Source organism: Entelurus aequoreus, linkage group LG03 (genome assembly GCF_033978785.1).
Source record: "Entelurus aequoreus isolate RoL-2023_Sb linkage group LG03, RoL_Eaeq_v1.1, whole genome shotgun sequence".
NCBI classification, from domain to species: domain Eukaryota; kingdom Metazoa; phylum Chordata; class Actinopteri; order Syngnathiformes; family Syngnathidae; genus Entelurus; species Entelurus aequoreus.
In genome coordinates this window covers 3,946,809-3,973,175 of record NC_084733.1, presented here as the reverse complement: position 1 = coordinate 3,973,175, position 26,367 = coordinate 3,946,809, and the positions used below count along the sequence as shown (strand labels likewise).

The window sequence follows — 26,367 nt, the reverse complement described above, 5'->3', positions numbered from 1 at the left end:
AGGTTTTTGCCTTGAAGATATTTAGTCTTACCGAGCGACGACTAAGAACTGATCGATCTGTTTCTCCGTCAGTGAGCTGCTGGGATCCCAGATTTTCTCTTCCAGTTTCTCCAGATCTCTGACGTCTTCCTCGCCTACACACACATGAACAAGATGCAATTGTGTTACTCAATTATATCTACAACATAGGGTTGGACCAGTGTTTTTCAACCACTGTGCCGCGGCACACTAGTGAGCCGTGGGAGATGATCTAATTTCACCTATTTGGGTTGAAAATATTTTTTGCAAAGCAGTAATTATAGTCTGCAAATGATGTGTTGTTGTTGAGTGTCGGTGCTGTCTAGAGCTCGGCAGAGTAACAGTGTAATACTCTTCCATATCAGTAGGTGGCAGCAGGTAGCCAATTGCTTTGTAGATGTCGGAAACAGCGGGAGGCAGTGTGCAGGTAAAAAGGTATATAATGCTTAAACCAAAAATAAACAAAAGGTGAGTGCCGCTAAGAAAAGGCATGGAAGCTTAGGGAAGGCTATGCAGAACGAAACTACAACTGAACTGGCTACAAAGTAAACAAAAACAGAATGCTGGACGACAGCAAAGACTTACTGTGGAGCAAAGACAAAGTACGTCCGAACATGACATGACAATCAACAATGTCCCCACAAAGAAGGATAAAAACAACTGAAATATTATTGGTTGCTAAAACAAAGTAGATGCGGGAAATATCGCTCAAAAGGAAGACATGAAACTGCTGCAGGAAAATACCAAAAAAAGAGAAAAAGCCACCAATATAGGAGCGCAAGACAAGAAGTAAAACACTACACACAGGAAAACAGCAAAAAACTCCAAATAAGTCAGGGTGTGATGTGACAGGTGGTGACAGTACACCTACTTTGAGACAAGAGCTCTAGTGATGCATGCTTGGTTATGCTTTAAAGTCATAACCAACAATTGCGACAACCGCTTTTTATAGTCAACTGAGTTTCGTTTTTTAATGATTTCTGCTGGTGGTGTGCCTCCGCATTTTTTCAACGCAAAAAATGTGCCTTGGTTCAAAAAAGGTTGAAAAACACTGGGCTGGACAATAAGGGCAAAAATAATAATCCTGATTATTTTGGTTGATATTAAAAAAATTAATTAATTTGAAAACATGAGTATTTGTTCTACCACCAAAATCCAAATTTAAATATAATTAAAAAGATGAATGGATATGAATTAGAAACGAATAAACGACAAGTAATAATAACAGTAACATCAATAAGTTAAGATAACAATATAAAAAATATAAAAAAATGAGTGTTTCTGTTTACATGTTTCAAAATTCCTTTTATTACATTTGTACACTTATTTTACCACCACGGAGTGTGCTTTTTGTGTAATTAATTAAATGTTCATTACCAGTAATCAAACACAAAAATCCTGACATTTATTGGTGCAACACATCTTTGGACAATTTTGACCAGTATTTTAAGTCAAAGCATAATAATTTTGTAAATGCATCAATTTTTACCCCATATTTGTTCCCACTACCGCACCTTAAATTGGAGTCCTTAATCTCGTTATATGCAAATATAATGACAATAAAGTCCAAATCCCTTCTATTCTATTCTATCTTATATGTAATAGAAATGTGTAGGGTGTGTGGTCATTAAATATGTATTCTGATATATGTTCTTCACAGAAAATGAGCCAAAGTCAGTGAGTCTCAGTTTGAAAAAATAATTGTATCATTTTTCTTTTAATAAAAAATTAAAACGGGTCCCACAGACCCGAACACCACAACGGATTCCGGTTTATTGGCCAATTGTGTGATTCCATCCGTGGTTCCGTGAACGCAGAAATCATATGCCTTACATTTTTTCCTGAGTTTAGTGATTATTAGTTAGGCATACTACCGCTGTGTCAAATAAAAAGTAGCAATCATGGTGAGATCCAAAACTTGTTGTTTTTTGTACTCATTTGCTCTTCATCCGTTTCAAGCTCAGAAATTTGCATGCACGTTTTTCATGATTATAATATTCTAATGATCGTAAGAAGCCGTAATTGAAATCGACATTTGATTCGTTGTCCGGCCCTACTACAAGGCTCGGGAGCAAGTCTGTACAAAAGCAAAGAGCACACACACCCACCCTCATTCAGGAGGTCAGTGATGTCAGCTTGATACTTGTTCCCGACTCGGATCTCCCCCTTGTCGGCCAGCAGCGTCTTCTGCTGAGGGTCGTACACCAGCGAGTAGAAGAAGGCATCCTGGGAAGAACACACTGAGTCAGAGAGTGGCTGCGCACCAAAGTAGGTGACTATTGTAATGGTACATTATAACTAGCTAGGAAAGCTCACGTAGTTTGGTTCCCTAACAGGCCTGTTCAACTTTTCATTTCACCCTAATTCAGGGGTTTGGCAACCCAAAATGTTGAAAGAGCCATATTGGACCACAAATACAAAAAGTAGAGATGTCCGATAATATCGGTCTGCCGATATTATCGGCCGATAAATGCGTTAAAATGTAATATCGGAAATTATCGGTATCGTTTTTTTTATTATCAGTATCGTTTTTTTTGTTTTTTTTGTTTTTTTTTGGTTTTTTTTATTAAATCCACATAAAAAACACAAGATACACTTACAATTAGTGCACCAACCCAAAAAACCTCCCTCCCCCATTTACACTCATTCACACTCATTCACACAAAAGGGTTGTTTCTTTCTGTTATTAATATTCTGCTTCCTACATTATATATCAATATATATCAATACAGTCTGCAGGGGATACAGTCCGTAAGCACACATGATTGTGCGTGCTTCTGCTCCACTAATAATACTAACCTTTAACAGTTAATTTTACTCATTTTCATTCATTACTAGTTTCTATGTAACTGTTTTTATATTGTTTTACTTTCTTTTTTATTCAGGAAAATGTTTTTAATTTAGTTATCTTATTTTATTTTATTTTTTTTTAAAAGTACCTTATCTTCACCATACATGGTTGTCCAAATTAGGCATAATAATGTGTTAATTTCACGACTGCATATATCGGTATATATATATATACATACATACATACATACATACATACATACATACATACATACATACATACATACATACATACATACATACATACATACATACATACATACATACATACATACATACATACATACATACATACATACATACATACATACATATATATATATATATATATATATACATACATATATACATATATATACATATACATATATATACATATACATATACGTATATATACATATACATATACGTATATATATATATATATATATATATATATATATATATATATATATATATACATATACATATACGTATATATATATATATATATATATATATATATATATATATATATATATATATATATATATATATATATATATATATATATATATATATATATATTGTCTTCCATCGCAAATTGAATGCATTTTAATGCCGTTTCTGAGCTTCACTTTTGCAAAAACCTGTTCAATGACTTTTACATTTTTCATTGACCCACGGAAACATGTCAACATGCTCAAAAATAGGCCGCATATCTCCTCAAAGTCCGAAGTGGTGACAAAGAATGAACATACCTCTCTTTCCAGGTAGGACTTCAACGCCTCAGTCTCATTCAGCAGTGTCACGCAGCATTTCCCCCTTGAGGACGCAAGTGTGCAAGGAAAGGAGATGAGCAAGGTCACTTCATTAAAAAAGGAGGCTTTAACGCCCGACGGACCAAAACAAAAAATGTTGACTTGTCCCACAATAAACATCATCAGAGTAATTTGTCTCCGGGATATGAGTTGCTGCTTTGTGAGTGTGGTTGTAAATGTCAGGTAATAATCTGCTAATGATGGGGTGGCTTTGCTGGGTGCTTGCAAATGAGCGAAGAGGGGGGGGGGGGGAAAACGGCCTTCTTGTGACATTTAAAGCTCAGCGTTGACTGCAGATGAGGGCTTTGTTTTGAGTTCGCCGTCGTTTACGCTAATTGCTTGTAAGGGCAGGTGCATACGGCTGGTGTTGTATGAAAAGGTGGAGGACTTGGCTGCGCTCCACGCCGGCGTACCTGATGTGCGTAGCAGGTAGAGACTCCAACTGGCGGGACAAAAAGAGCTCTCTGTGCCGGAGCTGATGTTTCTGCTTCTCGGGAAGGTCGGACATCTCTGGGTTCTCCATCTCTTCTTCCAGCTCCCCTGGGTGGGTGAGGGCAAAGGTCAAAACTACACGCAAATAGACATGGGTTCTGCTGCGGACACAAACCAATAGAGTTGATTTTCCGTTCGGTTTCAGTTTATTTGGAACATGCATACGATACAATGTAATGTATCGCATATTTCCGGTTGTTTCATTACAGCACGTCTGAAAAGGAGTAGGAAGATTGCTGAGTTTATTTAATCCTACCCCTTTTCATACCATGGCTATTTTATCCCATTTCCTTGTTCTCTATAATAATAATAATAGATTTTATTTGTAAAAAGCACTTTACATTGAGCAAAAAACCTCAAAGTGCTACAGTGTATTAAAAAGAAATAAAAAAAATAATAAAATAAATAAATAAAAATTAAAACTAGAACAGCTTAATAGCCAGAACTAGCACGAATAAATCTAAATAAAGGCTTTTTTAAAAAGGGTTTTTTTAAGCCTTTTTTAAAAGCATCCACAGTCTGTGGTGCCCTCAGGTGGTCAGGGAGAGCGTTCCACAGACTGGGAGCAGCGGAGCAGAAAGCCCGGTCTCCCATTGTTCGGAGCTTTGTCCTCGGAGGTTAGTCAAATTTCACCACACCTAGTGTGTGTGTGACAATCATTGGTTATTTAACTTTAACTTTAACTTAACTTAAAATGGCAGCCTCCCGATGGCTTCAAGCGGCATGCAAAATGAATTAATGACGCTTTTGTTGGCCGACACTTAATAAGATTTTCTTTTAAAAATTGAATAATAAGTATCGAAATACATTTTGGTAATAGTAATAATAATAACAATAATAATATATTTCATTTGTAAAAAGCACTTTATATTGAGCAAACAACCTCAAAGTGCTACAGTGTATTTAAAAAAAAAAAAAAGATAATAAAAATAAATATAAATAAAAACTAGAACATCCTAATAGCCAGAACTAGCACGCATAAATCTAAAAAAAAAGGCTTTTTTAAAAAGAAAGGTTTTTAAGCCTTTTTTAAAAGCATCCACAGTCTGTGGTGCCCTCAGGTGGTTAGGGAGAGCGTTCCACAGACTGAGAGCGGCGGAGCAGAAAGCCCGGTCTCCCATTGTTCGGAGCTTTGTCCTCGGAGGTTAGTCAAATTTCACCACACCTAGTGTGTGTGTGACAATCATTGGTTATTTAACTTTAACTTAACTTAAAATGGCAGCCTCCCGATGGCTTCTAGCGGCATGCAAAATGAATTAATGAAGCTTTTGTTGGCCGACACTTATTAAGATTTTCTTTTAAAAATTGAATAATAAGTATCGAAATACATTTTGGTAATAATAATAATAATAACAATAATAATATATTTCATTTATAAAAAGCACTTTATATTGAGCAAACAACCTCAAAGTGCTACAGTGTATTTAAAAAAAAAAAAAAAGATAATAAAAATAAATATAAATAAAAACTAGAACATCCTAATAGCCAGGACTAGCACGCATAAATCTAAAAAAAAGACTTTTTTTAAAAAGAAAGGTTTTTAAGCCTTTTTTAAAAGCATCCACAGTCTGTGGTGCCCTCAGGTGGTCAGGGAGAACGTTCCACAGACTGGGAGCGGCCGAGCAGAATGCCCGGTCTCCCATTGTTCGGAGCTTTGTCCTCAGAGGTTAGTCAAATTTCACCACACCTAGTGTGTGTGTGACAATCATTGGTTATTTAACTTTAACTTTAACTTAACTTAAAATGGCAGCCTCCCGATGGCTTCAAGCGGCATGCAAAATGAATTAGACGCTTTTGTTGGCCGACACTTAATAAGATTTTCTTTTAAAAATTGAATAATAAGTATCGAAATACATTTTGTTAATAATAATAATAATAATAATAATAATAACAATAATAATATATTTCATTTGTAAAAAGCACTTTATATTGAGCAAACAACCTCAAAGTGCTACAGTGTATTTAAAATTTAAAAAAAAGATAATAAAAATAAATATAAATAAAAACTAGAACATCCTAATAGCCAGAACTAGCACGCATTAATCTAAAAAAAAGGCTTTTTTAAAAAGAAAGGTTTTTAAGCCTTTTTTAAAAGCATCCACAGTCTGTGGTGCCCTCAGGTGGTCAGGGAGAGCGTTCCACAGACTGGGAGCGGCAGAGCAGAAAGCCCGGTCTCCCATTGTTCGGAGCTTTGTCCTCGGCGGTTAGTCAAATTTCACCACACCTAGTGTGTGTGTGACAATCATTGGTTCTTTAACTTAACTTAAAATGGCAGCCTCCCGATGGCTTCAAGCGGCATGCAAAACGAATTAATGAAGCTTTCGTTGGCCGACACTTAATAAGATTTTCTTTTAAAAATTGAATAATAAGTATCTAAATACATTTTGGTAATAATAATAATAATAATAATAAATTTAATTTGTAAAAAGCACTTTATATTGAGCAAACAACCTCAAAGTGCTACAGTGTATTTAAAAAAAAAGAAAAAGATAATACAAATAAATATAAATAAAAACTCGAACATCCTAATAGCCAGAAATAGCATGCAATAATCTAAAAAAAAAAAGGCTTTTTTAAAAAGAAAGGTTTTTAAGCCTTTTTTAAAAGCATCCACAGTCTGCGGTGCCCTCAGGTGGTCAGGGAGAGCGTTCCACAGACTGGGAGCGGCGGAGCAGAATGCCATGTCTCCCATGGTTCGGAGCTTTGTCCTCGGCGGTTGGAGGAGGTTAGCCTGTCCGGAGCGGAGTTGTCGTGTGGAGCAGTGGTCCCCAACCACCGGGCCGCGGCCCGGTACCGGTCCGCGGAAATAAAGAAATAAAGAAGAAAAAAAAATAATAATAATAATAATTTTGGAGTATAAGTCGCACCGGCCGAAAATGTATAATAAAGAAGGAAAAAAACATAAGTCGCACTGGAGTATAAGTCGCATTTTTTGGGGAAATATATTTGGTAAAACCCAACACCAAGAATAGACATTTGAAAGGCAATTTAAAGGCCTACTGAAAGCCACTACTAACGACCACGCAGTCTGATAGTTTATATATCAATGATGAAATCTTAACATTGCAACACATGCCAATACGGCCGGGTTAACTTATAAAGTGACATTTTAAATTTCCCGCTAAACTTCCGGTTGAAAACGCCTTTGTATGATGACGTATGCGCGTGACGTAGCCAGTGAAACAGGAGTATCGGTAGCCCATTGAAGCCAATACAAAAAAGCTCTGTTTTCATCTCAAAATTCCACAGTATTCTGGACATCTGTGTTGGTGAATCTTTTGCAATTTGTTTAATGAACAATGGAGGCTGCAAAGAAGAAAGTTGTAGGTGGGTTTGGATGTATTAGCGGCTGGCTGTAGCAACACAACAAGGAGGTCTTACTTGGATAGCAGACGCGCTAGCCAACGCTAGCCGCCGACCGCATCTGTGATCGGGTGAAGTCCTTCGTCGCGCCGTCGATCGCTGGAACGCAGGTGAGCACGGGTGTTGATGAGCAGATGAGGGCTGGCTGCCGTAGGTGGAGCGCTAATGTTTTATCATAGCTCTGTGAGGTCCCGTTGCTAAGTTGCTAAGTTAGCTTCAGCGTCGTTAGCAACAGCATTGTTAAGCTTTGCCAGGTTGAGAATTATTAACCGTGTAGTTACATGTCCATGGTTTAATAGTATTGTTGATCTTCTGTCTATCCTTCCAGTCAGGGATTTATTTATTTTGTTTCTATCTGCATTTGAGCCAGATGCTATCACGTTAGCTCAGTAGCTAAAGAGCTTCGCCGATGTATTGTCGTGGAGATAAAAGTCACTGTGAATGTCCATTTCGCATTCTCGACTCTCATTTTCAAGAGGATATAGCAGGGGTCACCAACGCGGTGCCCGCGGGCACCAGGTAGCCCGTAAGGACCAGATGAGTAGCCCGCTGGCCTGTTCTAAAAATAGCTCAAATAGCAGCACTTACCAGTGAGCTGCCTCTATTTTTTTAATTTTATTTATTTACTAGCAATCTGGTCTCGCTTTGCCCGACATTTTTAATTCTAAGAGAGACAAAACTCAAATAGAATTTGAAAATCCAAGAAAATATTTTAAAGACTTGGTCTTCACTTGTTTAAATAAATTCATTAATTTTTTTACTTTGCTTCTTATAACTTTCAGAAAGACAAATTTAGAGAAAAAATACAACCTTAAAAATGATTTTAGGATTTTTAAACACATATACCTTTTTACCTTTTAAATTCCTTCCTCTTCTTTCCTGACAATTTAAATCAATGTTCAAGTAAATGTATTTTTTTTTATTGTAAAGAATAATAAATAAATTGTAATTTAATTCTTCATTTTAGCTTCTGTTTTTTCGACGAAGAATATTTGAGAAATATTTCTTCAAACTTATGATTAAAAGTCAAAAAAATTATTCTGGCAAATCTAGAAAATCTGTAGAATCAAATTTAAATCTTATTTCAAAGTCTTTTGAATTTCTTTTAAAAATTTTGTTCTGGAAAATCTAGAAGAAATAATGATTTGTCTTTGTTAGAAATATAGCTTGGTCCAATTTGTTATATATTCTAACAAAGTGCGGATTGGATTTTAACCTATTTAAAACATGTCATCAAAATTCTAAAATTAATCATAATCAGGAAAAATTACTAATGATGTTCCATAAATTATTTTTTTAAGTTTTTGTCTTCTTTTTTTCGGTTGAATTTAGAATTTTAAAGATTCGAAATTGAAGATAAACTATGTTTCAAAATTTAATTGTAATTTTTTTCGTGTTTTCTCCTCTTTTAAACCGTTAAATTAAGTGTAAATATCATTAATTATTAATAATAACATATAGTTAAAGGTAAATTGAGCAAATTGGCTATTTCTGGCAATTTATTTAAGTGTGTATCAAAATGGTAGCCCTTCGCATTAATCACTACCCAAGAAGTAGCTCTTGGTTTCAAAAAGGTTGGTGACCCCTGGGATATAGTATCCGAGGTGGTTTAAAATACAAATCCGTGATCCACAATAGAAAAAGGAGAGTGTGTGGAATCCAATGAGCCAGCTTGTACCTAAGTTACGGTCAGAGCGGAAAAAGATACGTCTTGCACTGCATTCTAGTCCGTCACTCTAACGTTCCTCATCCACGAATCTTTCATCCCCGCTCAAATTAATGGGGTAATCGTCGCTTTCTCGGTCCGAATCGCTCTAGCTGTGTTGAAAACAATAGGAAAATATGAGGAAGCGAACAACTGACAACGTCACGCTACTTCCGGTAGGGGCAAGGCTTTTTTTTTTTATCAGAGACCAAAAGTTGCAAACTTTATCGTCGTTGTTCTATACTAAATCCTTTCAGCAAAAATATGGCAAAATCGCAAAATGATCAAGTATGACACATAGAATGGATCTGCTATCCCCGTTTAAATAAAAAAAAATTCATTTCAGTAGGCCTTTAAAATAAATAAAGAATAGTGAACAACAGGCTGAATAAGTGTACGTTATATGAGGCATAAATAACCAACTGGTATGTTAACGTAACATATTATGGTAAGAGTCATTCAAATAACTATAACATATAGAACATGCTATACGTTTACCAAACAATCTGTCACTCCTAATCGCTAAATCCCATGAAATCTTATACGTCTAGTCTCTTACGTGAATGACATCAAAAATATTATTTGATATTTTACGCTAATGTGTTAATCATTTCACACATAAGTCGCTCCTGAGTATAAGTCGCACCCCCGGCCCGGCCAAACTATGAAAAAAAACTGCGACTTATAGTCCGAAAAATACGGTAAATAACTCCACATGTGTTCATTCATAGTTTTGATGTGACAATCTACAATGTAAATAGTCATGAAAATAAAGAAAATGCACTGAATGAGGAGAAGGTGGGTCCAAACTTTTGGCCTGTACTGTATATTCTGAGACAGTTTTCAGCCATATCGCCCGTTTGACTGCCGAAGTTTAAACAATTTTTCGATTGAACATACTAGAACAGGGGTCGGCAACCTTTACCACTCAAAGAGCCATTTTGGCAAGTTTCACAAATTAAAGAAAATAATGGGAGCCACAAAAAAAAAATTTAAATTTAAAATGAAAAACACCGCATACAAAGCTTAAATTGCATTGCTTTGTGCTATGTTAACCAGTGGTCTCAGACACACGCACCGGCACACACCTTAATATGGAAATTTGATGTTAGTGCGGCCCGCGAGTTTTGAATGATTGGCGCTTGATAGCGTCATACTTGCCAACACTCTCATTATTTCCGGGAGACTACCTAGTACCAGGGCGTGATAGCACTGCTTTTAGCGCCCTCTACAGCCTGCCCAAACAGTATACCTGCTCGACCACATGTAGATTGCAGTTTCAGCTTGCTCACATAAGTGACAGCAAGGCGTACTACCTCAGCAGCCACACATCTTACACTGACGGTACCAATACCCAGAATCCCATGCAGCCCTAACTCTTCCGCTCAACCAACGCACGGAGAGGGGGGGGGTTGATGTGTGGGGGGATTTGGTGGTAGCGGGGGTGTATAATGTAGACCGGAAGAGTTAGGGCTGCATGGGATTCTGGGTATTGGTTGTGTTGTGTTTATGTTGTGTTACGGTGGGATGTTCTCCAGAAATGTGTTTTTCATTCTTTTTTGGTGTGGGTTCACAGTGTGGCGCATATTTGTAACGTAACAATGTTAAAGTTGTTTGATACGGCTACCGTCAGTGTAAGCTGTGTGGCTGATGAGTAAGTATGCTTTGCTGTCTCCTATGTGTGCAAGTAAAAGCAACATACAACATGTGGCCGGGCTGGCACGCTGTTTGTAAATGCTATGTAGGACAATTACTGCAGTGCAATTAGGGCACTCCCTTATTCAGTAATTAGAGCGTAAATAGGATTATATTTTCCCTGGGAGTTATCTATGAGAGACACTAAGATCCATAAGTCTCCTGGGAAAATCGGGGGGGTCGGCAAGTATGTAGCTGAGCCGCATCAGAGTGGTCAAAGAGCCGCATGCGGCTCCGGAGCCGCGGGTTGCCGACCCCTGTACTAGAAAGATAGACAAATAATTACCGTAATTTCCGGACTATAAGCCGCTACTTTTTCCCCTCGTTCTGGTCCCTGCGACTTATACAAGGGTGCGGCTTATTTACGGCCTGTTCTTCTCCGACACCGACGAAGAGGATTTCGGTGGTTTTAGTACGCAGGAGGAAGACGACGACACAATGATTAAAGACTGACTTTTCATATACCGGTAGGCTGGTTATTTTGATAACGTACAGGCGAGCACTTTGTATTACTTTGCACCGTTGTATTATTTGTACTCTGCACGAATGCTGTTCGCCATGTCAAAGATGTGAAAGTTTGATTGAATGATTGAAAGATTTATTGTTCATAAATGGGACGCTTTGCGTTCCCAAACAGTCATCTCTGTCCCGACAATCCCCTCCGTGGTAGCAGGAACCCCTATATCAGGGGTCACCAACCTTTTTGAAACCAAGAGCTACTTCTTGGGTAGTGATTAATGCGAAGGGCTACCAGTTTGATACACACTTAAATAAATTGGCAGAAATAGGCAATTTGCTCAATTTACCTTTAACTGTATGTTATTATTAATAATTAATGATATTTACACTTAATTGAACGGTTTAAAAGAGGAGAAAACCCGAAAAAAATTACAATTAAATTTTGAAACCTAGTTTATCTTCAATTTCGACTCTTTAAAATTCAAAATTCAACCGAAAAAAAGAAGAGAAAAAGTTAAAAAAAGAATTTATGGAACATCATTAGTAATTTTTCCTGATTAAGATTAATTTTAGAATTTTGATGACATGTTTTAAATAGGTTAAAATCCAATCTACACTTTGTTAGAATATATAACAAATTGGACCAAAGACAAATCATTATTTCTTCTAGATTTTCCAGAACAAAAATTTTAAAAGAAATTCAAAAGATTTTGAAATAAGATTTAAATTTGATTCTACAGATTTTCTAGATTTGCCAGAATAATTTTTTTGAATTTTAATCATAATAAGTTTGAAGAAATATTTCACAAATATTCTTCGTCGAAAAAAAAGAAGCTAAAATGAAGAATTAAATTAAAATGTATTTATTATTCTTTACAATAAAAAAAAAAAATGTACTTGAACATTGATATAAATTGTCAGGAAAGAAGAGGAATTTAAAAGGTAAAAAGGTATATGTGTTTAAAAATCCTAAAATAATTTTTAAGGTTGTATTTTTTCTCTAAAATTGTCTTTCTGAAAGTTATAAGAAGCAAAGTAAAAAAAAATATGAATTTATTTAAACAAGTGAAGACCAAGTCTTTAAAATATTTTCTTGGATTTTCAAATTCTATTTGAGTTTTGTCTCTCTTAGAATTAAAAATGTCGGGCAAAGCGAGACCAGCTTGCTAGTAAATAAATACAATTTAAAAAATAGAGGCAGCTCACTGGTAAGTGCTGCTATTTAAACTATTTTTAGAACAGGCCAGCGGGCTACTCATCTGGTCCTTACGGGCTACCTGGTGCCCGCGGGCACCGCGTTGGTGACCCCTGCCCTATATACTACGGTAATTACACATCAAAACCCTGCGGCTTATAGTCTGGTGCGGCTTATATATGGAGCAATCTGTATTTTCCCCTAAATTTAGCTGGTGCGGCTTATAGTCAGGTGCGGCTTATAGCCCGAAAATTACGGTAAATCAGTGAAGCCTCGCTTGCGACTTTATTTCAGATTTAAAGACATACCCTGGGGTTCAGTAAAGAAAACGAACAACACGTCTTGAGGGAACCAAACTGAATGATTTAATCAGCCTATTGGCCACAAAAATGTGGCCAATAGGCTAAAAATCCACCGTCTTCCTCCCAAATGGGTGAGGTGGGAGTGAGAGGTTAGAAAGATTACGGCAGAACGGAGGGGGAAAATGGCTAACGAAAAGTCTAGCGAACGAATAAGACGAAGAAAGAGATGTTTATAAGGCAGCAGGTAATGGCAACATCAGGGATGGGAGAGGACAAGAGCATGGTAAGCGTTAGTGTCTGCAGTCCGTACGTGCTCCAATTCATTTGGACTTTCATTAGAGGAAGCGAGACAGAGCAGGGAGTCGCACAGGCGAACAAAAGCAATCAAGGGATTTTTCAGGAGAAGCAATGTGTGGCCAAAATCAATACGCAACTGCCTCGCTGCTTGGGTCGGCTCTTGGCATTGCTAAACACACACACACACACTCACACTCCAGAGAAACAGCAGCTAATTATGAACTGGGATTATTGAATCCAATTCAATAGATGGAAAAATGAAACGTAACAGGAAGTGAGATTAAGATGAAGAGACTTCACGCGTCATCGTCCTCCATCCAGGCCGATGATGGCCGCATTGACAAATTGCCCCTCCGTCTCACCTGTCCCGGCCAATTATCAATTATTGACAAATGGCTCGCCTTACAAGTCTCCGAGGCGGCGAGAGGAGAGTGGAAGGAGGACGGATCTTGTGTTAACGAACCGGCTTGATGACATAACGAGTGAAGGCCACTTTGACCCGCGTTTGATCAGGAAAAATGTTGTCAATAACAGAATAAGATTTTTGTAACTAATACTGTGACAATGAATCCCTTAACTCGATTCATTTGATTAGCAATTTGCTTTGGTTCATATTCCCTTGCGCCGAATAATCGTTTAATGTGTAACTGATACAAATTTGAAAAAATTCCGGAGCACATAAAAGAAGGTGGAACAAGTTGAATAAGGTAAAAGATGAATAGAAGGTAAAAGAAAGAAAATAGAAAGATAATTAGGAGGTCAACAAAACGTAAAAGAAGGAATATAGAAGGTAATAGAAGTAATCAAAAGGTAAAAGAAGATTAATAGTAGTTAAATAAAAGGGAAAATAAAGTAAATTTAAGGTAAATCAAAGATAAATAAATATATACAAAAAAATGTATGTATACAAAACGTAAAAGTATGAATATAGAAGGTAATAGAAGGTAAAATAAGTATTTAAAAGGTAAAACAAGGTAAATAAGAAGGTAAAAGAAAGTAAAGGTAAATAAGAGGTAAACAAAATGTAAAAGAAGGAAGATAGATAGATAGATAGATAGATAGATAGATAGATAGATAGATAGATAGATAGATAGATAGATAGATAGATAGATAGATAGATAGATAGATAGATAGATAGATAGATAGATAGATAGATAGATAGATAGATAGATAGATAGATAGATAGATAGATAGATAGATAGATAGATAGATAGATAGATCGTACTCTATTGATTCCTTCAGGAAAATTAAAATTTCAGCAGCAGTGTACAGAATTGAGATCAAATTTAAAAATTAAAAAGTAAATAATGGGGGTATAAATGGAAACAAAATAGAAAAATATTACAATGAGAATACAAATAAAAAGCAACAATGAGAATAAAACTATAAAAGTAAAATAAGAATACAACAAGAGAAACTAGGCAGTAGTATAGAAGGTAAAAAAAAGATAAGGTAAATACAAGTTAAAGGAAGGTAAATAAAAAGGTAAAAGAACAAATACAGACATTAAATAAAAGGTAAAAGAAGGAATATAGAAGTCAAATTATAGGTGAAAGAATGTAAATAAGGTAATGGAAGGTAAATAAAAGGTAAAAATGTTTTATTATTGTATAACATGTTGGTCGCAGGCAAGCAAAATGACACTGAGGCCATTGGAAACTTTGCACAAACAATCCCTCAAAATCCTTGACCGAAAACCACAACACCACCATCATTGTTTAGATCTCCAAAAATATAGATTGTTAAATTCAGCAAACATTCAAAGATTGGCATCAATACGAATGGCCCATCGAATCTTAAATAACACTGCACCAGCGCCACTTAAGCACTTTGTCCAGTTTACATCTGCTGTGACAACTAGTAACACACGAGCCTCCACCAGGGGGCAGTGTAGCGTACCCAGATGTAAAACCTCTTTTGCACAATCGGCCTTTTCATACAAAGCCATAAAGGAATGGAACGACCTCACAACAAACTTGAAAAGTCTAACAGATGACTCTTCATTCGCAATTAAAGTTAAAAAAGTGGCTTTGGAGCAATCAAAGCTGCTCACACGGCCAATAAGGTGGACACTATGTTTGACACATCAACCTAATGTGTATTATATTTATCCATGAGAGCATTTTTGTTGTAAATTGTGAGGTGTGTCTGTTAAAATCATGGTTGTTTTTACAAATGATGACAGATGTGAACAAGAGCATGTATTGTCTTTGTGTGATGATGTAAATGAGGTGTGCTTGTATTGTATATTAAGTATGTGTCCATGAAAGGGCATTTTATGACTTTTTTCTTAATACTTGTGTATGATTTTATTGTCATAATTTTATTGCATGATTTTTGTATCCCTTTAATTTAGGTAGCCAGGGACTGCAGATGGAAATTTGCTATTTAGCTATAATCTGGTACAGAACATATCTGTCTTTGAGCTTAATGTTTCTGTACATTGTCCCTTCAAATAAAGACTAAACTAAACTAAACTAAAAATAAGGAATACTTAAAGGTAAAATAATGTAAATGAAGGTGATTACAAAGTTTTAAAAAAAGGTAAATAGAAGGTAAAAAGGTAAAGGAAGATTATGGCAAGTAGTAAAATCTTTATTTCAACTATTTGCCTAAACTACGCACTGAGTCTATAAAGTGTGTTTTAGCCAATTAACCAAACAATCTAATTGATGGATTACACGTTTACTAAAATAATGGATTGCTGCAGACCTTGTTCTAATGCAGCGTTTCTCAAAGTGTGGGGCGTGCCCCACTGGTGGGGAATAGAGACATGACAGGTGGGGCGCGAGGAACGGGAGGAAATGTCACTTTAAAATGTTTTTATTTTTATTATATTCTTAAGATTTTTTTTTTTACTATGCTTTCATTTTCTATACATACTGTAAATCACTTTGTGATTCTGTCCGTGAAATCCGCTATATAAATAAATGTAAATTACTTATTTTTCCTGTAGGCTTTAAATTTCTAGGTTGGAGCGAAAGTTTGACAGACATAGCAACAGTAACTAATGGGGGCGGGGCTAAGCGGAACAAACTTTTGCGCTGATGGGTAGCAGGCTAATCAATATCCACTCATCGGGCAGAGAGCTGTGTCCATTCTTCTCCCCTTTGCCACATCTTATCTGTGTGAGATAGGCTTTTCAGCTGTTGCTTCACTCAAAACGAAGTACAGGTCTCAGCTGAACATTGAGCATGACTTAAGGGGGGCAGTGTCAAGACTGCAACCCTGATTTGAAAAGCTGTGCAGTGCAAAACAGGCTCATTGCAGCCACTAATGCTGGAGTACTGTAAAACTCATGTTCACTTGCCCTGTCTTGCCAAATGCATAGCTCCTCCTTTTTTTTGTGCAAAGTGGCACTTTTATTTTATTTATTATTAAACTTGTCGCAAGTTATTTGATTTATTATTGAACTTGATACAAGTTATAACACTTTTTTTGATTTATTATTGAACTTGATGCAAGTTAACACTTTTTTTGATTTATTATTGAACTTGATGCAAGTTATTTTATTTATTATTGAACTTGATGCAAGTTATACCACAGCTGCACAGTTATTTTGTTTATTATTGAACTTGATGTTATTTTATGTTATTGAGTTTGAATATATACAACTTGATGTTTCTTGATGTTCAATAAATTTGAAAATGTTAAGCTTGGCATTAGTGTTCTGTTGGTGGGATGGGGGCAGGTGGGGGCTTGAAAACTCCCCCTTGTCCAAAGTGGGGGATGACAAAAAAAAGTTTGAGAACCACTGTTCTAATGTTAGTATTGTGCTGTAAAGTCACTAGTTTTGACACAATTTGGGAGGCATTTCAATATTTGGGAGCCCCCAGCAGCTGGTGCAATTAGTTCAGGCTGCAACCCGCACCACCTAAACGGGCTTCTGTGGGTTTATTAGAAACCGCAATGAAGTTTTGTGCAGGTTAACTTAAAGAATGTCAAGTTGGCAGTAAAATGCTGCACTATCATAAACACAAACTAGTGTATGGTATTTTTCGGCGCACTAAAATCCTTTCATTTTCTCAAAAATGGACAGTGCGCCTTATAACCCGGTGCGCCTGATTGATTGATTGATTGATTGAGACTTTTATTAGTAGGTTGCACAGTTAAGTACATATTCCGTACAATTGACCACTAAATGGTAACACCCCAATAAGTTTTTCAACTTGTTTAAGTCGGGGTCCACTTAAATTGATTCATGATACAGATATATACTATCATATATACTATCATCATAATACAGTCATCACACAAGATAATCACATTGAATTATTTACATTATTTACAATCAGGGGTGTGGAGGAGGAGGGGGGGGGATATGGACATCAAGTAGTGGACATAGAGAGAGAGAGAGAGACAGAGACAGAGACAGAGACAGAGACAGAGAGAGAGAGAGAGAGAGAGAGAGAGAGAGAGAGAGAGAGAGAGAGAGAGAGAGAGAGAGAGAGAGAGAGAGAGAGAGAGAGAGAGATCAGAAGGCATAAGAAAAAGTATCTGCATTTGATTGTTTACATTTGATTATTAGCAATCCGGGGAGGGTGTTAGTTTAGGGTTGTAGCTGCCTGGAGGTGAACTTTTATTGCGGTTTTGAAGGAGGATAGAGATGCCCTTTCTTTTATACCTGTTGGGAGCGCATTCCACATTGATGTGGCATAGAAAGAGAATGAGTTAAGACCTTTGTTAGTTCGGAATCTGGGTTTAACGTGGTTAGTGGAGCTCCCCCTGAATGCCTAATGTACGGAATAATTCTGATTGTGCTTACCGACCTCGAAGCTATTTTATTTGGTACATGGTGTAATGATAAGTGTGATCCCCGCTTTCGCTATCCTAGTCACTGCCGTCGTGTCCTTGGGCAAGACACTTTACCCACCTGCTCCCACACTGCTTTAAATGTCACTTAGATATTGGCTTTCACCATGTAAAAGTGCTCTGAGTCACTAGAGAAAAGCGCTGTATAAATATAATTATTATATAAGCGAGCGAACCTGCAACCCTCAGGTTTTTGGCACGGCTGCTCTACCCACTACGCCATACCGCCCTAAGGTGTGTCCAAACTTTTGGCATGTACTGTATATTATTAGAATTTTTTTTGCAAATAATAATTAACTTAAAATTTCATGGCTGCAACACGTGCCAAAGTAGTTGGGAAAGGGCATGTTCACCACTGTGTTACATGGCCTTTCCTTTTAACAACACTCAGTAAACATTTGGGAACTGAGGAGACACATTTTTGAAGGGGAATTCTTTCCCATTCTTGCTTGATGTACAGCTTAAGTTGTTCAACAGTCCGGGGGTCTCCCTTGTGCTATTTTAGGCTTCATAATGCGCCACACATTTTCAATGGGAGACAGGCCTGGACTACAGGCAGGCCAGTCTAGTACCCGCACTCTTTTACTATGATAAATAAATGATAAATGGGCTATACTTGTATAGCGCTTTTCTACCTTCAAGGTACTCAAAGCGCTTTGACAGTATTTCCACATCCACACATTCACACACTGATGGCGGGAGCTGCCATGCAAGGCGCTAACCAGCACCCATCAGGAGCAAGGGTGAAGTGTCTTGCCCAAGGACACAACGGACGTGACTAGGATGGTAGAAGGTGGGGATTGAACCCCAGTAACCAGCAACCCTCCGATGGCTGGCACGGCCACTCTACCAACTTTGCCACGCCGTCCCCACGTTGATGTAACACGTGGCTTGGCATTGTCTTGCTGAAATAAGCAGGGGCGTCCATGGTAACGTTGCTTGGATGGCAACATATGTTGCTCCAAAAGCTGTATGTACCTTTCAGCATTAATGGTGCCTTCACAGATGTGTAAGTTACCCATGTCTTGGGCACTAATACACCCCCATACCATCACACATGCTGCCTTTTACACTTTCTGCCTATAACAATCCGGATGTTTCTTTTCCTCTTTGGTCCGGAGGACACGACGTCCACAGTTTCCAAAAACAATTTGAAATGTGGACTCGTCAGACCACAGAACACTTTTCCACTTTGTATCGGTCCATCTTAGATGAGCTCGGGCCCAGCGAAGCCGACGGCGTTTCTGGGTGTTGTTGATAAACGGTTTTCGCCTTGCATAGTAGAGTTTTAACTTGCACTTACAGATGTAGCGACCAACTGTAGTTACTGACAGTGGGTTTCTGAAGTGTTCCTGAGCCCATGTGGTGATATCCTTTACACACTCATGTCGCTTGTTGATGCAGTACAGCCTGAGGGATGGAAGGTCACGGGCTTAGCTGCTTACCTGCAGTGATTTCTCCAGATTCTCTGAACCCTTTGATGATATTACGGAGCGTAGATGGTGAAATCCCTAAATTCCTTGCAATAGCTGGTTGAGAAAGGTTTTTCTTAAACTGTTCAACAATTTGCTCAGGCATTTGTTGACAAAGTGGTGACCCTCGCCCCATCCTTGTTTGTGAATGACTGAGCATTTCATGGAATCTACTTTTACACCCAATCATGGCACCCACCTGTTCCCAATTTGCCTGTTCACCTGTGGGATGTTCCAAATAAGTGTTTGATGAGCATTCCTCAACTTTATCAGTATTTATTGCCACCTTTCCCAACTTCTTTGGCACGTGTTGCTGGCATCAAATTCTAAAGTTAATGATTATTTGCAACAAAAAAAAAAATGTTTATGAGTTTGAACATGAAATATGTTGTCTTTGTAGCATATTCAACTGAATATGGCTTGAAAATTATTTGCAAATCATTGTATTCCGTCTAACACAATTTCCCAACTCATATGGAAACGGGGTTTGTATACAAAACGCTGTTGGAAGGTTCTTTCAGGTTCCTACTCAGTGGCCTAGTGGTTAGAGTGTCCGCCCTGAGATGGGTAGGTTGTGAGTTCAAACCCCGGCCGAGTCATACCAAAGACTACAAAAATGGGACCCACTACCTCCCTGCTTGGCACTCAGCATCAAGGGTTGGAATTGGGGGTTAAATCACCAAAAATTATTCCCGGGCGTGGCACGGCTGCTGCCCACTGCTCCCCTCACCTCCCAGGGGGTAAACAAGGGGATGGGTTTCACCACACATGGTGTGCGTGTGACAATCATTGATACTTTAACTTTTTAGAGCGCTTTATAGGCAAAATAAGAGTAAATCCCACTGGCTCAATTGCTCGCTGACTTTTGCTAACAATTATTTACTAATTAGAATGCATAAACAAATAAAAACATATGTTATTATCTTACATAAGTTTGTAAAGGTTTATTGGCAACACTAAATTGGCCCTAGTGTGTGAATGTGAGTGTGAACGTTGTCTGTCTATCTGTGTTGGCCCTGTGATGAGGTGGCGACTTGTCCAGGGTGTACCCCGCCTTCTGCCCGAATGCAGCTGAGATAGGCTCCAGCACCCCCCGCGACCCCAAAAGGGACAAGCGGTAGGAAATGGATAAATGGATGGATAGAATACAAAACATGTTTTCAGTTATTTCACCTTTTTTTAGTTAAGTACATAACTCCACATGTGTTCATTCCTAGTTTTGATGTGACAATCTACTACGTAAATAGTCATGAAAATAAAGAAAACGCATTGAATGAGAAGGTGTGTCCAAACTTTTGGCCTGTACTGTATATAATTAGAATATGTAAATAAAACGCTGTTGGAAGGTTCTTTTTAGAGCGCTTTATAGGCAAAATAAGAGTAAATCCCATTGGCTCCATTGCTAGCTGACTTTTGCTAACATTTATTTACGATTTAAATGCAAAAAAAATGTTATATTATTTAAACGGGAATAGCAGATCCATTCTATGTGTCATACTTGATCATTTCGCGATATTGCCATATTTTTGCTGAAAGGATTTAGTAGAGAAAATCGACGATAAAGTTCGCAACTTTTGCTCGCTGATAAAAAAAAGCCTTGCCTGTACCGGAAGTAGCGTGACGTCACAGGAGCTAGTATTCCTCACAATTCCCCGTTGTTTACAATGGAGCGAGAGAGATTCGGACCGAGAAAGTGACGATTACCCCATTAATTTGAGCGAGGATGAAAGATTCGTGAATGAGGAACGGGAGAGTGAAGGACTAGAGTGCAGTGCAGGACGTATCTTTTTTCCCTCTGACCGTAACTTAGGTACAAGCTGGCTCCTTTTTCTATTGTGGATCACGGATTTGTATTTTAAACCACCTGGGATACTATATCCTCTTGAAAATGAGAGTCGAGAACGCGAAATGGACATTCAGTGCCTTTTATCTCCACGACAATACATCTGCGAAATGCTTTAGCCACGAGCTAACGTGATAGCATCGTGCTGTAACTGCATATAGAAACAACAAAAATAATCCCCTGACTGGAAGGATAGATAGAAAATCAACAATACTATTAAACCGTGGACATGTAAATACACGGTTAATGCTTTCCAGGCTGGCGAAGGTTAACAATGCTGTGCTAACGACGCCATTGAAGCTAACTTAGCAACTGGACCGCACAGAGCTATGCTAAAAACATTAGCTCTCCACCTACGCCAGCCAGCCCTCATCTGCTCATCAACACCCGTGCTCACCTGCGTTCCAGCGATCGGCAGAAGAACGAAGGACTTCACCCGATGCGTTTGGCGGCCCAGAGACGTAGGAAGTCAAGGTGAGGTCGGCGGCTAGCGCTCCAACAAAGTCCTCCTGGTTGTGTTGCTGTAGTCCGCTGCTAATACACCGATCCCACCTACAACTGTCTTCTTTGCAGCCTTCATTGTTCATTAAACAAATTGCAAAAGATGTCCAGAATACTGTGGAGTTATGAAATGAAAACAGAGCTTTTTGTATAGGATTCTACGGGGTACCATAACTTCCGTTAAACTGACTTCGTCATGCACATACGTCATCATACCGCGACGTTTCAGCCGGATATTTCCCGGGAAATTTTAAATGTCACTTTATAAGTTAACCCGGCCGTATTGGCATGTGTTGCAATGTTAAGATTCCATCATTGATGTATAAACTATCAGACTGCGTGGTCGCTAGTAGTGGCTTTCAGTAGGCCTTTAAATTATTTTTTATTTTACTTTTTTAAGTGCAGTTCCTCTTTAACTATGATCATGCACCAAAAGTAAACAATCATGAGACTTACAAGTGTTTGAAGCCACTTCAATTACTTTTCATTCAAATGAAATATGACCCCCGTCAACGTGCGACATGCCAACAATGCGGGACGTTTTCATTACATCACGGTCACGACCGTCTCATTTCAAGCAACGTTTCGGATGTGCGGGGCCAGTGTCGTGGCGCTGACCCCCCGCCATACCCCCCCCCCGCCCGCGGCATCCCGCAGCCTGCTTAGGCTTCTCGAGTTACCGACGACGTTGACTTTGAAAAAGCAGCCCAGCGCCAGACGAGGACGGTCCCCCTTTTGCAAGTCCTTCCAGCTTTCCCCCAAGGGCTGCGTTTAATAAAGCGCATGAGACATTCGTCTTGTACCGCGGCAGCCCTCGTGATAATATCTAATACAGACAGCATGTGCGACACACGGGAGGCGGGGCTTGCCGGTGGCATGTGACTTTAATCACACGAGACAATGTTCGCTTATGTTGGACAGTTACTATGGTAACTAGGACGATATTAATGTTGCATTTAAATGTTGAAATAAGGGGGAAACAGGGAGCTAGCTGACCACTAAGGAGGTTGCCTTGGTCGCGGAGGGCGGGGCTTACGGTGAAGTCGGACGGAGGCCCAGTCGAGGGAGCGCTCCGAATCGCTGCAAGCAAAATATTTGATCAATGACTCAGAGCAGACACACTCGTGCAACACATTAACACACATCTCACATCCTCCCCTGATCCATAGCAGTACTGAATTAAAGCTACCCACAAGCCTTCGCTGCATGTAGAAAAACATGTGTAACACACACATACCACCCACACACACTCGGTGAGGCTGCGGAGAGAGACGCACACAGGAAGTAGCCCACACCATTGTGGCACGCAGCCATTCCAACCATGGATTTTGTTGCATGTTAGTTGCAAGGGGGGGGGGGGGGAAAGACTCCAAATTGTTGCAGCTGGCACAGAATAGTTGAAACATGTCTTTACTTTAAGTTAACACAGGTAGCCTCCACAAAGGCGTGCTTTTTCCCGTCTGACGCAGGCGGCGTTCGTTTGTGTGTTCAGGATAAACCAACAAGACCACAGAGGGAAAGGGCAAACACATAAATAGCACTCAGGTGAATGAGCCACTGTAAAAATGCACTTTTGGGCTGTGTGTCTATATGAGACATTACGGTAAAAGCAATTTCAATGACACTTGAACCTAACAAGATGGATGTCGGGAGGATGAATAATACTATTAAAAAAAACGTCCTGCAAAAGGAGGGTTTCGGGAGGAACATGGCGGTAAGAACCAAGGCTTTGTCATCTCAGCAGTGTGTGTACTGAGTCATGTTTATATCTGAATACATCGCCAGTACAGTAATTGTATCACGTCTTTTGAGAATGGAAGGGTGAACATAGCACTACTTCTTAAAGGCCTACTGAAATGAAATGTTTTTATTTAAACGGGGATAGCAGATCCATTCTATGTGTCATACTTGATCATTTTGCGATATTGCCATATGTTTGCTGAAAGGATTTAGTATAGAACAACGTCAATAAAGTTCGCAACTTTTGGTCTGATAAAAAAAAACCTTGCCCCTACCGGAAGTAGCGTGACGTTGTCAGTTGTTCACTCCCTCATATTTTCCTATTGTTTTCAACGCAGCTAGAGCTATTCGGACCGAGAAAGCGACGATTACCCCATTAATTTGAGTGAGGATGAAAGATTCGTGGACGAGGAACGTTAGAGTGACGGACTAGAATGCAGTGAAATACATATTTTTTTTCGCTCTGACCGTAACTTAGGTACAAGCTGGCTCATTGGATTCCACACTCTCTCCTTTTTCTATTGTGGATCACGGATTTGTATTTTAAACCACCTGGGATACTATATCCTCTTGAAAATGAGAGTCGAGAACGCGAAATGGACATTCACAGTGCCTTTTATCTCCACGACAATACATCGACGAAGCTCTTTAGCATGAGCTAACGTGATAGCATCTGTCTCAAATGCAGATAGAAACAAAATAAATAAATCCCTGACTGGAAGGATAGACAGAAGATCGACAATACTATTAAACCATGTACATGTAACTACACGGTTAATAGATCTCAGCCTGGCAAAGCTTAACAATGCTGTTGCTAACGACGCTAAGGCTGACTTAGCAACCGGACCTCACAGAGCTATGATAAAAACATTAGCGCTTCACCTACGCCAGTCAGCCCTCATCTGCTCTGCTCATCAACACCCGTGCTCACCTGCGTTCCAGCGATCGACGGCGCGACGAAGGACTTCACCCGATCATCCGTGCGGTGGCCGGTGGGCGGCTAGCATCGGCTAGCGCGTCTGCTATCCAAGTGAGTAGTCCTTGTTGTCTTGCTACAGCCAGCCGCTATACACCGATCCCACCTACAACGTTCTTCTTTGCAGTCTCCATTGTTCATTAAACAAATTGCAAAAGATTCACCAACACAGATGTCCAGAATACTATGGAATTATGAAATGAAAACAGAGCTTTTTTGTATTGTATTCAATGGGGAAGGCATACCTCTGTTCCCCGGGCTACGTCACGCGCATACGTCATCCTCCGAAGGCTTTTTCAACCGGAAGTGTGGCGGGAAATTTAAAATGTCACTTTATAAGTTAACCCGGCCGTATTGGCATGTGTTGCAATGTTAAGATTTCATCATTGATATATAAACTATCAGACTGCGTGGTCACTAGTAGTGGCTTTCAGTAGGCCTTTAAAGGGGAACTACACTTATTTGGGGAATTTAGCGTATCATTCACAATTCTTATGTAAGACAAGAACATACGTATGTGTTTCTTTTCTGATGCATTCCAACTCGTAAACAACGAAAAGTATGAGGTGGCAAACAATTCAGCTAATGGGAGTAGACTTGTACGCCCATAAAGCCCTCTAAGAAAACATAAAAAATTCTGACAGGAACTCAAATAAATGCCCTGTCAGATATCAACACATATTTGGGGAGAATTATTGACAATGAGTAATTTTCACCGGGCTGTCAAGCGATTAAAATATTTAATCGGGATTAATCGCATTGTTCAAAGTTAACTCAAAAGGAATGGCGATAATCGCAGATAGATGTCAATTAAGTTTACCCTAAACAGATCACTTTCAGGTTTTAACACCATGAACGGACAATTAATTTGCTTTAATGAAATGTGTTTTAAACATTATGCCTTTTCAAACAGCTCAACACAAATAGGACAAACAATATTTAACATTTGACTATGTGTAAACCATCTCTAATAACTAGTCAAATGTAATATTCAGCCTGCTAATCATTCTGTAATTGAGGACTTGACTAAAACATGTTAGAGTAATTTACACAATATTTCAGCCAGCAAGATTGTCTTACTTACTTACTAAATCAGTCACAGTAACAAACTAAATGTTATGTTTATCACTGCACCGTACCCATAATGTGAACACGGAAGTGAAGCACCACCCACCTCTGAATGAGCGCACAGCAGGTGTTTGCTGCAGGGATGTCAACTTTTCTCACCACGAAAAATAGTTCTTTCTTGTCGGGAGAACAACTTGCCATGGCTTTGAACCTGATATTTACACAAGGTAGCCTTTAGGTAGCCTTTCCTTTGTCCATTTCTGCTCGCTTGTGGCTCATCAGCAGCAAGTAAACTGCAGCCAAGTTCCCCCCGCTACGGCACAGCACGAGGGTCAAAAAGGACGTGTGTGCGTTAATCGTCCGTTAAAACAATTAGTGCCGTTATTGAAATGTATAATTAACGCATTTTCGCATTAATATTTGTGGCGGCCCGCCACGAAAGAATTATGTCCGCCACAAATTTTAAAAAATTAAAAAAATATATATATATTTTTTTTTTTTGTCCTGTCCAGCTTCTCAGGCAAATCATATAGTTGATGTAGATGCCCATATAGGCTGTTCAGATTTACTTTACAAAAGAGAAGTGTAGGATACTTCTCTTGTTGCCTTATTTGTATTTGACCACTACTGTTTTCTGTTTATTTGTTACTGACTGTGGCAGGACACCTCTGCCTCTGTTTCACTTTATGTTGCTGGTAAATAATATGGTTGTAGTAGTAGGCTAAAGTTAAATTATTTAGTATGCACTAATTAAAGGGGCAGAGCTTTAAGAGACATTT

General features: G+C 38.6%; 1 protein-coding gene across 1 annotated transcript in view; it reads right to left on the bottom strand.

The window, feature by feature from the left end:
- Positions 1-26,367, bottom strand: part of mta1 (metastasis associated 1) — a 161,870-nt gene that overhangs the window by 80,498 nt on the left and 55,005 nt on the right. The window contains exons 4-7 of the mRNA XM_062040974.1: positions 4,082-4,208; positions 3,609-3,672; positions 2,127-2,244; positions 32-134 (exon numbers count right to left, since the gene is read on the bottom strand). Coding sequence (XP_061896958.1) covers positions 32-134; positions 2,127-2,244; positions 3,609-3,672; positions 4,082-4,208 — 412 coding nt within the window. The remainder of the gene's footprint in view (positions 1-31; positions 135-2,126; positions 2,245-3,608; positions 3,673-4,081; positions 4,209-26,367) is intronic.